The following is a 14,847-nucleotide window of genomic DNA, read 5'->3' as shown; positions in this document are numbered from 1 at the left end:
TATATATATATATATATATATATATATATATATATATATATATATATATATATATATACATATATGTTGAAGATTTAAATATTCGTATTTAAAAGCCGAAACAATAAGAATGTTCAGGATTAGGTAAGTGTTTGGGAATTGATACTTTTATCTTACATAATTTGAAGCGAGAGCTTTCAACGGTAAAGTCACTTATATGTGTTAAAACAAATGAATGTTTTCTACGTTATAATACAGCGAAGTATTTTAATTTCATGATATTTTTATGCAGTACAGTGCGATCTCTAATAATTGATATTTTTTTTCACGATAATGGATCTCTGAAATGTGTTCTATGAAGGCAAAGTCGAGATTAAGATTAAAATTAAAACGAGACTGACTCGACAGTACTTACCATCATCAATACGTCGCCTTGCTTGAGCCTACCATCCTTGGCTGCGACGCTGTCGGGATGTACGACCGATATCACTGTACGATTTCCTTCCGGCTGCAAGCTAAAGCCCAGTCGACTGTTCCACCCACGCGTCAGCTCCACCATGAACACCTGCAACAGCAGAGTGCGGATTGCGCAACATTGCGATGCTGGTGCTTGTGTTCACGAGTAGCGCGCTCATGTATATCTCGATGATATCGAATAATAAAATGTATATCCAGTAATAAAAGATATCACACTCAAATATTATCACATTAAAATATTGTGACTTTATCTCTTATTATTTTTTTCGGAAATTTTAATTTCTCACATTTCAGATCGTATAAAATAATTATCGAATTTTTTCATTTTATATCGTAGTTCGCTTTTAATGATTAAATATCATATTATAAACGAATATATTGTACTAGAATATTAAATTATATTATAATATATATATATATATTAATTAATTTTTCTAAATTCTAAATTGAATTACACTAAACAATTAATTTGTTCATCTTTGTGAGTACACACGTCTCTCTTATGTCATTTTATCATTTCTTACTAAAACACGATTCAATTACACATAGACTTTTCTTATGTAATTCTATCAAGTATTTTAAGTAGTCAAATTATCTATCGGGATCAAGTTCCGTTGCATGAAAGTGACCTACCTCGCTGCCTTGTTCAAAGTCTTCAGCGGGAATGACTGAGTCCGTAACGTCCTTGCCGGTTTCCTCCTCGTGTTCAGCCCGGTCCACTTCGTCGTCTGGAGCGAACATTACGCCCTTCCACTTCAATAGTCCCTTGCTACCGCCCGGGTCGTCCGTTCCCAGGACCTTCCCTGCGTGATGCGATCAAAAATCGAGATTACTGAATTGAAAGTAACATATTGGCGCAAATTGATCATGACTTTTGCCGCGATTTCACTGTTATCTTATCGTTCTTGCCCTCTCCACATCGACTTTGTTTCCGATAAAGTAACATGAGATAGATCGCGCACACATAACGCACGCATCTGATCGACGTTGATTTTAAAGCAGTAACGATTAATTAATCTGACCACAAATTTACCAAAGAATCTAGTTCAATGATATTGCAAAACTGATAGATTAAAAACTGTTTAAAGTATCAAGCACTCACTGAACACCAAGGATAACAATAAACGTTATATTAATAATATAATTTCCTATTTAACAATGTAATTTTATTACATACAACATGAGTTATATCGCACTTAAATTATTCAGTAGAAAATCATAATACTGATGTAATCTCTCGCTGTAACTTGAATATACTTTACAAAGACTAGACAAGTATTAAAAGAGTAATTCAAATGTGAAATTAAATAAATAAATGAGCGAGTGAAAATTTATGTTTTTTAACCAAGCAAGAACTTATTCTGCTAATTCTGCCGTACTTATAGTTATGTCTAAAACTCGTCTTTGAAGTGAGACATTCAGATTTTAATTCAAAGTTGGATGAGAGTTTTACAAATAATCACGCAGATTTCTCGTTATTAATTAAAGTTATTAATTAAAAATACATTGGTGCATTATCGTGCAGATTATCCGCCATCTTCTCTAATTAATAACTAATTAAAAACTTTACGTAGTCGTTTGCAAAATAGTAGATGAATTTTGTGTTCAGTTTGACTTAATCTACATGTACACGATGTTGGTACACTTTGTGCCAGACACTGTACATCATCTAACTTTGAATAAGAATTTTAGTATCTCATATGAGACAGGTTTCAAGTGACAACTATTAATATAGATCTTAGTCTGCCACGAACGAACAAAACAAGCAACGAGGAAGCGCAACACGGCGTCCCGAATTACCTGGTATGTCCTGATCGCTGGAGTGGGTGGCTTTGCTCTTGGAGCCGGTTGGATCGCTACTGGTGCCACAGGCCGGATTGGCGCTCTGATAAGCCGGATTCTTGTAACTGAAAGCGGCAGTGCTGGTGCTGCTGGTCGACGAGAGTACAGGCGGCATCGAGGCCGGCTCGGACGGCAAGTCGTTGTCGTGCTCGTCGCTCGACAGTATCATCACACTCCTGTCGTCGTCGTAGCTCGGCTCGGCCAGTCGGCCGCGCTCCGCTTCGGCGAGGATCACACCATCCTCCGGATATTCGCTGTCCGAATCGACGCTGCAAAACTGGAAGTGCGGCTTGCCCTGAGGCGCCGACAGGTCCAGGAAACTCGGCCTGGCTGCAGTGCCGTTGTTTGATAGTCTTGTAGGATCGTCGCTCGGCTCGTCGCAGATGTCATAGAACGGCGGCGGATCGATTATGTCGGTCGCAGGTGTGTTCGCCTGGGAATTGGTGATCTGCGTCCGTATCGAGCACTGGTCCGAGTCCGACGTCTCTGCCTGGCTGCCCGTCGACATTGTTTGCACGGCTTCGTGCGACTTCTCGGGGGTTTCTGCGAAGAGAGTGCTTGCCGTGAGAACTTGCCTGAGGACTCATCACCGGGGATCTACTTAATCCCTCGTGGTAATTTTGAGAGACGACTTGGCGCTGAATATCCTTCGTTGTTGCTTTAACAGCAACCTTCGATTGTCGACTAACGCGACAGCCAATTTCCGCCAGTTCTCCCGATATTTACGTATTGATACGGATTGAAAATATGCGAGGCTTAATCACTCTCGAATGCACTTGGACAAATTTCTATGGGACTGACAATCTAATAATAAATTGTCGATATGATTAACCTTTAGACTGTTGGAAAAGCCACTTTTTGTGGCTCTTGAGTTTGGATTAAAATACTATTATTTTTAGTGGTATTTTAAATACTAAATGTATTAAACATATATGTGTGTATGTAGCCTACGTAATGTGTGTCTCTTCGGTGCCCGCTTTGCGCTTGTTCGCATTTACGTCGCCGAAACATGCAATAATTGTAATGCTCCATTATGCATAACAACCTGCTTTGAAAATTATTATTTGAAAGAAGTTTTATCATAATTACGGAAAAAAATCAACATAAAAAAAATAAAATTATAAAACAAGCAAAAAAGTAAAAAAGTAAAAAAATACAAAAATTAAACATTAAAAACGAAACAAAAAAGCATGAATCTATATGTTTATTATATGTTTACTATATGTTTACAATATGTCTACTATATTTTTACCATATGTTCGCCTATATGTTTATTTATATTGTCAATATTGCGTTTAGGACTCGAAATTTCATAAATCTATGTTCAGAATTGGAATCAGCGATACCAAAAACTTCCAAAATACACTATTTTTGACAAAATAAAATTTTTTATATTTGATCGTGTGTTCCCTGTCGAGAAAGCCACTTTTGTGACTCTGCACAAATCTTAAAATTCTGCGCTATGTGTATGTTACTTACATAGAAAAATTTTTGAGAAAAAACTTTTTATCACTTTTTTATGAAAAAATGCCGACAGCAGGGGTTAAAGGTTAAGATATACGATATACTATTATAGTAAAAATTACGTCACAAAATTATATTTCTTTTTACAATGTTTTTGTAAAGCTGAACTATACTAAAATTGCAGCATAAATTACTAAAAAAATAATAAAGAAAATAGTAAATTTGACGATCTACTGGATACACAATATATATAACAAGCACTAAAGTAATTATAATAATTTTGTTATAAAAAGTCAAATATGCATACAATTTTTAGATAAATATATGTTAATTTCGATATAATATCATATTTCTAATATCATAATTTTGCATAGTCCAAGATTACAACAATTTTGTTGTAACTTTTGCCGCGATATTTTTTCCGTATACTATTTCGTTTTAGGTCAGAATCGCAAAGACTTTATCTTATTTTAGTTGACAATATTCTTAATATTGTTAGCTTCATTAGTCCACATGTTTTCTCAAAATCATCATGTTACTAATTAATTGCTCGATCATACCTTGATCGATTTCGGCAGTGGGAGTGCGCGTGGCCAGTCGACGCAGCCTTCGAGGAGAATTGCAGGATGCACCGGGCGATTGTTGCTTGCAGCTAGATCCGCTCGACGTGCCCGGTGACAGCTTTCGTACCGCTAAATCACACAGCATATCCACGGCTTCTTGCCTGTCGGGAAGTATCGTGTAAGTAAAAGCCATAAGTTATCGCTTGGGACACTGAGTGCTCGTATCCTGGCCGGATACGACGATGTTGGTAAGTAATTTAAAACGCAAAACGCAAACGTCGGCGAAATCAGAGCCCGCGATCTTTTATCGACGATATTTTCTCGTTAAGCTTGAACGGGACGAATAAATTGATTCTGTATGTGCGATCGGTTACGTTGCCGAAGAAAGCAATCGCGTGGGTTTTGCATATAACATAAAGGAATATCCGCGAGAGATAAAATCGAAAAATTACATTCGCCGGATATCAAATGTTCTTCTATAAGTTAAAATAAAACTCTGCCTAGATAAAAGAGCAGTGACACACATATACACAGTTAAGATTTTCATGAATTTTTGTTAAATATTGATATGTCCAGAATAATCGTTTCTGCTCTGATCGATTTCCTCTTCTGCCGTTTTACGACTTTATACTTTCGATATCAGGTGTCTCATTAATTAAACTGCAAATTGGGATTCTGTAAATGTACTTAATCACATATTTTAGAAAGAATTGTATTCCCATAACGTTGTAAATGGGCTTTTAGCGTTCAAGAGACTTCATAGACGTATATTTCTATATGTAAAATAATATCTCTTTCGACAAGATCGATTCGGTTAATGAATACACTTATACCTATTTTTTGTGCTGGATTTTGAAAGTACTAAAATTCTAAATTATTCGAGATATATGGAGAAAATATTGTAGTAAAAATTACAATATAATTTTTGTAATCTTAGACCATATAGAATTATGACTAAAATATATTATATATTTCCTTAAAAATGTTTGATTTTGACTACAAAATTATTCTAATTATTTAAATGTTTTTTAATTACGTATTCGGTAGGTCATCAAATTTACTATTTCTTTAGTAATTTATATTATAATTTTAGTACAGTAATCTGACTGGGACACTATTTTGTGACCTTATTTATTTATATATATTGCTCATTTGTTGCAATAATGACATAACTAAAAAATAATGTTTTTTAAAAAAATTGTTATCGATAAAAAATATAAACAAAAACCGTTCTTTTTATAGTAATAACTAATAAATGCTAAAATTTTGATTTATATAATTGTTACAGCAAATAAACGATATATATTATTTTTCTACAGGTCAATTGTATATATTTTATAAATATTAGCATAGCTTGTTAGGTTTTTAGTCTGTTAACTAATTTTGTAATAAAAAGCCAAACGTTTTCAAAAAAGTATATAGTACTTCGGTCATATATAGTAATTCAAGTTAAAAATTTTGTTATAGTTTTCCCTACAACATTTTCTCCATGTAGTAAAGAAGATAGAGAGTCAAACTGAATTTTTCGACTGACAAAGACTTGTGAGAAAGATTCGATATGAGTATGCAGAAGTCCAATAAACAATTCAACGAGATACCTCAAGCTCGTTCGTGGTGGACGGAGGGGGTGGTCGGGCTCGGTGGGCGACAGTGCCGAGACCGGGGTCTGCGCCAGGTCACGGTACAGCCGCAGCTTCACCGTCGGGCCGCACTGTCGCAGCAGTTGAACCGCTTCCTCGTGGGTCATCGGCGACAACGGTGCGCCATCCACCGCGACGATTTTGTCGCCTGGCCGGATTCTGCCGTCGCTGAGGGCCGGCTCCCGCACCAGCGCCCGCACATAGTGGCCCAGGGCGCTGCTATCCGCCTTCCTCAGGGTGAAGCCCAGGCTGCCGCCGACCTTCGTCATCTCGATATCGAATTCCTGCGAACAGTGTTACGTTTTTGCATTCGCAACAGAAATATTCATCAGGGATACATGCGTATGCATTCCACGCGCGGAATTTCCCGTTTGCGCGCCTCATATTTCTCGCCGCGACGAGTCACCGCGGCAACAAGCGGTCTTGTGTATGCATCGAATATTGTATATGAATATTATCCGCCGCGGATCGATATCAAAGATGCCCCTAGGAGTTGAATACTGAGGTCGCGGTGTGCACGCGCGTGTACTTCGCGGCTTTATTTTGTCGTGGGTATTGTCTTGAAGGAAATTTTCGCCTCCGAGAAGGGAGAAGGCGAGAATATAGACCATCTTTTTTGTTTTAGACGAAAACCCTATATTAAATGTAATAATTGCATCAATGATTGCCAGAAGTGTTGGAAAATATATCTCTTATAATGTATCTATAATTATTAGGGAAAAAATAAACTGTTCGAAGAGCACATTATTTTCTAATATAGTATAACAAGTAAGGTCTTGGAAAATGGAGTGAAAAAATGAAATAAGCATAAAGAAAAAAAATTTACTTTTTGTTATTATAAGATTGTTGATGTTAAAACAACTTTTGTAATTGAATTTCTTTAAGTGTAAAAATCATGAATTAAAATCATGAATTAAAAAAATGAAAATAAAAATTAAGTTTAATAATTCAAATTATGTAGAAGTCCTTTGATGAACAAAAGTCTCAAATAAAAAAATTACTTTTATATTCAATATCTTGTTCCAAATTATCTATTTCCCAAACTATTCAACGAATCTCAAAGTAGAAAAAATATTTTCAAATAATTAACTCTGCAATTTTGAAATGTAACCTTATTACTAATCGATACATAGTAAATCGAAAATAGTTAATATATTAAATTCATTGATTAAGACAAGAAAAATGTTTTCGAATCTTACATTGTGAAAAGTTTTAACAGGAAGAGAACAAAGCAGCTTTTCTTAACATTATAAACAACGTGACAATGACGCCAGATTTGATGGCCCATAAAGACTTTAATGATTATATTTCTTTTAATTATTGACAGATCGCAGCAATAGTTTAGGAAATAAGCTTTGTTTCATATTATCACTTTTCTTCCCTGCCAAATTTCGCGAGATAGAACTCTATAAATAGAATCCCGCTTTCGTTAGTCTCGATTCAATTTAGTTGTTTGATAGGTAAGTTATAATACACTTCAGTCGAGTTATTAATTTAGCCGAGCTTATTAATCAAATCGATCGATCGATCGTTCGGTCTTGCTCGTATTTCTCTGGAAACAGTGACCGTGTAGTCAAGTGAGGTTTATGAATAATTATTTGCTCGCGCTGCTGCGGGAAGCAGCAGAACATTCTACCATCTCTACTATCAACCGCTGATATTGTTTCTGCGCAATAATCACATTGGTGATAATTTGTCTTTGTTAAAATTAACATCCATATTAGCGTGTATTATGAATGAGCGTAATATCGATGAGCTGCATAGCCGTTAAAATTAGTAATTTAATAATTGTTAATTTACATTATTCACATGATCAGAAATCACAATATTATTACACCTTTCGAAGTAACGCACGATTAATAAATTGCTTCCCATCTGTTGCTATTTAACTTTGAGAGTACAAACGAGATATTGAATCGCTTCCCGATATTTTAATCATCGTGCCATTTCTTTTTCTTTATTTCCCATCGTGTGAACCGTCTCGTATAAAGCTGTAGTATCCTGTCGTCCCCCGACCGCAGGATTAATTTAAAATCCTTTGAGCCATATATTTTATTTTTCAATAGAATTTTTTCAAATTTAGTATATAGGGGCTTTTGAGGTCGCTGATTATGAATTTTAGTTAAAAAAATTCAAAATTCGAAACAGCACAGATCCAATATGACGACCATAGATTTTCAAAATTGTTCATACTTAGGTAGTTTTTAAAATTAGTAATCTCGCTTTTAAAATTATTTAGAGATAATGATATCTCCTCGATATAAAGTTGATATATTAGAATTTTTTACAAAAAGCTTGCATTAAAAATATATCAATATTTTCATTATCGTAAAAAATAGAGATTACAGAAAAAAAATTTTGAAAAAACACTGTGTAAAACACTGTTAATTGTTGTGAATAAATCGTTAGGTATATTGTGTGTTAATATCTAATAATTAGCTTTAAAACATGATTTTTGTTTGAAAAAAATGTTTTTCTATACTTATTATTACTATTTAAATTTATATATATATATATATATATATATATATATTTTTTTTTTTCTCATAACAATTTGACAATTAAACATTTAAATTATTTTTTAGTTATTTATATTCCTTACGTTTTTGAGAACATACATATAGTAATAATATAGTCGATTAATAATAATATAGTAATAATATATCTCTTGTCGGTAAGTCGGTTAAAATCACCAAAAGTAAAGAAAAACAGAACGTTAACATCTCACTAGGAGTTCCAAGAGTTAAGGTATTTTTCCTCAAATTAAACTAAACCGATCGATACCACGTTACCAATTATTCATTCATTCGAGAGATAGTAAGACATGACAAATAACCTTGTATACACTCATTAGAGCTCTGTTTAGGAACACTACTTACGCCACAAGGCTCGATCTGCAGGGGCGGTAAGGGGTTGAGTATACGTAACGACGGCGGCTCACGTCTTGCTGGGGGTGGCGGTGGTGCGCCGGGTGGTGTGACATTACTATCTCCTGGAAGTCGACATACCACCAACTCGACCGTGCTGGGCGTTGTACGCAGAACTTCGAGAGCCTCCTGCAACAAGTAGCATCGAAATAAGATTATGCGCGGCTCTCTCCCTCTCCCCCCTCTCTCTCTCTTTCTTTCTCTCTTTCTCGCCACTCCAACTATTTATGTAGATAATGCGAGCGTCCGAAATCACTGTAGCGTTATCCTCTTTAAAGGACGTTATGATTTTCAGGGACTTAAAAAGCCGCGACAGCAGGCAGCTTCGGTCCCCTGTCGTGACAGCCATGAAATTAGATTGTAATGGGATGCCAGAGTGAAATCCGATAACGCGTAGAAAACGAGTAAGTAATGTTCGAGATAGACATTCAGGGAGGAGATTCCGATTTAATATTTCCTTCTAAATATATAGAAATCATCCTGATAATTATCAACGTTAATTACTGATATTCTCTTTCCCAAGCACGGATGAAACATTGGAAATATATTACTTGGCTAAGTATGGTTATATTGCAACAAAATTTTAACCTTATCTTTCGCCCCAGCAAACAGAAAGGTTGTAGAAATTATAGGTACTCTGCAAATGGTAGGTCCGACCTCCTTTACTTCCAGTCTACATGTGTTTGAGCGGAATTCTCACCGCGGTATGCCGTATAATCAAACCTTAAGAATCTCTCAATCATAGTATTCGTTTTGCAGACTACACGGAGGAAATATTGTAGTAAAAATTACAACAACATTTTTATAATCTTCCACGGGACCATGCAGAATTATATATACCAGATTGTGAAATTTATTATTTCTATAGTAATATATTAATTATAGTAATTTTACGGTACAGTTCAGATTTACGAAAAACATTGTGAAAAGGAATATAATTTTAATGACATGATTTTCACTACAATATTTTTCCGTATATACAACAAAGTATACAATAGAGAGATAGTAATATTCTTTTGGTTGAGACAGCTATGTACTAATTAAACATTACGTATCATAAAAACTGTACGATGGGCATGTAACAACGGCAATTTTTAATGCAACATCTGTTTAACTCGAACTCGCATAAATTGATTCTTTAACCATAGCGAATGTGTTTGCAGTAACCATCTCCGTGAACACATTTTTATGAGTTCTCGGGAAATTATTTTCACACTTGATTTAGATTTGTTATCGTGATCATCTTCTGCGCTTAAATAGCGTACTTCAGAGGGAGATCATACCAAGAGGAGCATAAAAATTTTGACATTTTTCCGTGACTCTTGGAAAGTGATCTGACGTTTTATATATACTTTTCATTATCATCTCAATATGCACTTCCCCTTCTTTAGTTTCGACTTTAGTTTAGAGATCGTGCTTAACGAGTAGCAAATGTGCGCGATTTCGCTTGGACGCCGTGATGACGATTTCGTATTTAACGCGGTTGACGTGATAAAACTGCTGTTTGCGGCTGATGTCCCACAGTAAAGCGGCGCAATTGAATTAAGATGAAGTCAACGTTTTAGCACCTCCGCCGGTCGAGTCGACGCGTTTTCGTGGGGAATGTATGAGCGGCAGGAGTTGCGCGAGTTTACGAGTGTACGCGTTTGCGTACTGGCAGGCGGTATTGCTTTTGCCCTCGTGGGACAACCTGCCAAGTACACGCGAGATAACGTCTACCCTCGTCGAGGCCCGCGGGCGTAGCTGTATTATGCTAATCCAATGCAAATCCGCGAGAGCCGCGAGAAGAGAGCAAGGCTGAGGCCGCCAGTCCAACGTAGCAGTCATTACTTGTAATCTAGTGACTAATACCGATAAAGTCGGTTCAATAGAAATGCTAGTGCATTATGGTCTGGTTGAAAACAGACGTTGTTACACGATATGTCGACGAAACAAGCGATCATAAAGTTGTCACTAAGGATTAAACCTAATTAAATTTATATTTCTTGAATCGGAGATGGTTTCAATGAAATATAGAGTGTCTTGTAGTATACAGGATGATTTTTTGAAGACGTTGCAGAATTTTTGTTGTGAGAGCGCGCGATAAGATGATTCATCTGAGATAGGAAAGTAACGTTAAGTATTCAGAAGCCTCTTTATTATTTGTTATTGCGCTTGATAAGTAGACTCTCGCATTTTGTCTTGATCTGTTTTTGTTTTATTTTATTTCTTCCTTTTATATTAATTTAATATTCATAAAAGAAAACAGATCAAAAGAAAACGCGGGAGTTTCAACTTTTTAGGTAAAATTTATACATACAAAATAGAATATCTGTCTATCTGTGTCCTATAAATTTATAAATTCTTTGATCGATCTGGACTAAATTTTGCATAATTATTTTTTAGAACCCTGCGACAAGCTACATGAAACTTGGACACCTCATCCATTCTTTCTGATTTCATCCCTTTGACACTCCGTGATAACCCGGACAACGTCAGGTTATGTCATTACTTTCTTACCTCAAATTGATCGCCTTATCGAGCTCTCTCATAAATTTGGTAACATCTTTTAACACTGAAAATCTTCCCTATCTTCAATATAACAAATTTCAATATAGTTTATATTTTCCTATGTATTTGTGAACGAAGTTATCTAAAGGGAAGATGTTTTTTTTTCTTTATTCCGTTTTAATTTGCAATTTTTCATTCAATGGCTCTGGTTCGTTTTCAATTAGATCGTTGCATCGAATTTTCCATATTTTTAATTGTATTTTCCATTGTAGTTACATTGATTACTCACGTAATTAGTGAGGCCGGTGAGCGGGGTGCCATTGGCTGCCAATAGTATGTCGCCAGACTGGAGCTTGTTGGACAGGGCAGCGGGCTGTTGCGGGAATAGTCTCTTCACCCTGACCGGCCCAGCGGTGCCACCACCGGAAAGGCTCAAGCCGAGACCGCGACTGCTCTTCTGCAGCGTCACTCGGAATGTGCTCTCTGAAAGTTCGAAACATTTCCAGTGTGCACGCGAGACTCCTCTGAACAGCGACACGTCTAGCTGAGAATGTCCCGCTTATCTGTGTTTCGCGCGTCCCTCGCCGAACCTCTCGCGCTCGTAGTTGTCGTCGCGATACGAAGTCGAGTTGCAGAAGCTGGACGTGCAAATTGCAAATTAAACAGAATTCCTCGAAAGCCGAAGTTACCAATTTAATTTCCACTTATTACGAACTACAATGCGTCTCTCTACAAGGCAATCAAGCCGATCCTGACAAGATAGACGCAATTCCACTCAAGTCTTCCGTCCAACTTCTGCATGACGTAGAAACATCGATGGCGACTCGTAGTCGAGAGACAGGCTCCCGTTCGATCGAAATTCGGACTTCTTCGAGTGGCGTCTGGCGCGACAATTTATCGTCGCCGTCGCAGCGACGTATGACCTAATATCCGGTAGCAAGCTACAATAGGAACAATTACTTTCTGTCGCGGCGTTCTATGCAACACTGCTGCACTGCATGCATATTTCAACTGCTGCAGTGGTTTTCGCGGAATGTATCCTGTCGGTCATAATTTTCGCGCCACTCGCGCGGAGGACACGCTTCCGAAATACGCGTAAGCACACACACACATACATACACACGAATGCGCGTGCTCCTCGACGAGTGGTTTGCGTTGCACATCGGCAAAATTTACCGGTGTTTGCGATCGATTGTTTGATTTTGAAACTTTGATTTTATGTAACTGTGTCAGAAAGTGTTATGTCACACGTTGTGTGCGTTGTTGACATTTAAAGCCGAAGCGTTCGCATCGCAAAATAGAACTTAACAGCCACTTAATAGCAATCAAAGCGCGGACGAATAAAATTCCGATAGAATTCATCGAAAGCTCGAAGCTAGATCATACAGCAAAGCGGTAAATTTGTAAACAGGACGAGTTAACGATAGATGCACTGCAAAATGAAGCGACGTTGAAGTGTGTTTTAACAACACGCTTATATGTCTTCACTTTTAACATATTGATTTTAACTCAATTATTTTCGAAAAATATTTTTAACACAGTAATTTGAATATAATTTGCAGTTAATTTAAATTGCACAGAGAAAAATGTCATTTTATTGCTAAGAAGACTGCTCAGTTTAATTTCTTTCTTTTAAGTAATGTTAAGTAATGTTAAGTAATAGTAAGTAATGGTAAGTAATGGTTATCTTAAAAAATATTTTTTGATAAAAATCTTCAAATATACTAATTACAAATTTGAGGGAAAGCTCATTATCATGCACTCAAAAAAAAATTTCTTCTTTTCGGAAGAATATTATGAAACATTATCGAAGAAAACGTTGCCCTGACTTCGTGTGATAAACAAACCAAACTTTTCTTTTAGTTTAATATTTTTATTAAAATATTAAATCTACTAAAGAATTCAGAATATGTTTCAGGCATATTTGACGTTATGATGATAGAAATTGTGAATATGTAAGTCTATGAGACCTGTGGATATATAAATCTCTATGAAATACTTAAAACAAATAATGTTTACTTGAACGCAGTTTGCATTTTTCTGTGTGTGCCAATATAGAATTTTAAAAGTAAAAACGCGTGTTACGTGTTATTATAATAATATATGTTGCAGCGTGTTTGCGGATTATGATCCTCATTAAAAACCAATATTCACGAATCTTCCACTGCATATATGCATATGTAAGTGATATTATTGTGCAGATTCATACATTCAGTGGAAGAGAACAAATGTCGCCGTACATCATTATACATGTATTATCACATATAATATGAAGAAAATTTATATTACATATCGCCTCATTATCAGAATCCACTACGTCATTAAACGATCGTAAGCACCGCACTACAGTAAAGACACTCGTTGCAATCTCAATGGTCCAGACGAAAAATTCGATCGATTCTGCTCTATAGGATCTTATAGATTCACCGAGATTCATTACCATCGCGAATGTCACGGAAATTTGAACTTTTTTTTGTTTTTTTTAAGTGGAAATCAATGTGAAACGAGCTAGGAATGACTCACCTTCCACCGGATATTGACTCGATCCGGCCGACATATCGCGCGTATTGTTCACTTTGTTCACTTCGCTCGCTATTCAAATTGTACCCGGGCCTTCCCCGGCCGCCACCTTGCAAAGGGTAATTTACGTTTGCCGCGTTATTGTCTGGAATCATACAGTGTCACTCTCCTCCCGAAAGAGGACCGGCCATTGTTGGAATCGTTTCGGAATTGTTAGGCCGGACTCGCTCAATGGATTTCCCGATCGTTCGCTAAACGCCTCGTGAAATTGGACGGCGGATTTCACGAGAGAGTGTGGACCTTCCTGTGCCACACCGTGTCACGCGTATATACCAAGCCGCTGCGTACACGGCTATTACAATTAAGATCACGGTTGCTGACAAGGCGCCTGCACTTTGGGAAATGTTGACCGAAGAGCGACACAATTTCTACTCTGCTTCCTCGCGCTCGATGAGAGAGCGATTACAAACTGCCGCGATAAGCTTCCTTAACGACCGCTCATTAAAGACCAGCACACTCGAAATTAACTGACTCGATAGAAGAGAACGACTGCGTATGTGTCTGCTGTTCTTAATTACAATATAATCACTACAAAGCAGTTTTTTGCGATAAGAGATTTATTTTGATCAAGAGAGAGAGAGAGAGAGAGAGAGAGAGAGAAAGGGGAATATGTAATCTTAAGATTTTAATGAGATACTTAAAGAAGAAAAATAATGTTATTAAGCGTTTCATTAAAGCTAATTAATTAATTTTCAATTAATTATTTATCTTTGATCATTAATCTTTAGTTAATTTGATATAAAGCAATGTTGATTAATAATTAATAAATGACTAGAAAGATAACATTTCTGTGTTGCGTGACAAATTTTTCAGATCCAGAAAATGATTAGAATTATATATATATATATATATATATATATATATATATATATATATATATATATA

At 36.3% G+C, this 14,847-nt stretch overlaps 1 protein-coding gene across 1 annotated transcript in view; it reads right to left on the bottom strand.

Annotated features, from left to right (window-relative positions):
- Positions 1-14,847, bottom strand: part of LOC116848993 — a 205,250-nt gene that overhangs the window by 3,127 nt on the left and 187,276 nt on the right. The window contains exons 5-11 of the mRNA XM_032825702.1: positions 11,672-11,865; positions 8,845-9,021; positions 5,924-6,249; positions 4,323-4,486; positions 2,257-2,841; positions 1,090-1,259; positions 395-544 (exon numbers count right to left, since the gene is read on the bottom strand). Of these exons, the coding sequence (XP_032681593.1) occupies positions 395-544; positions 1,090-1,259; positions 2,257-2,841; positions 4,323-4,486; positions 5,924-6,249; positions 8,845-9,021; positions 11,672-11,865 (1,766 nt within the window). The remainder of the gene's footprint in view (positions 1-394; positions 545-1,089; positions 1,260-2,256; positions 2,842-4,322; positions 4,487-5,923; positions 6,250-8,844; positions 9,022-11,671; positions 11,866-14,847) is intronic.

The sequence above is a fragment of the Odontomachus brunneus genome, unplaced genomic scaffold, assembly GCF_010583005.1.
Source record: "Odontomachus brunneus isolate Ranch 3 - 2012 unplaced genomic scaffold, Obru_v1 Obru_scaffold_103, whole genome shotgun sequence".
Lineage (NCBI taxonomy): Eukaryota > Metazoa > Arthropoda > Insecta > Hymenoptera > Formicidae > Odontomachus > Odontomachus brunneus.
This window is presented reverse-complemented; position numbering and strand designations above follow the sequence as displayed.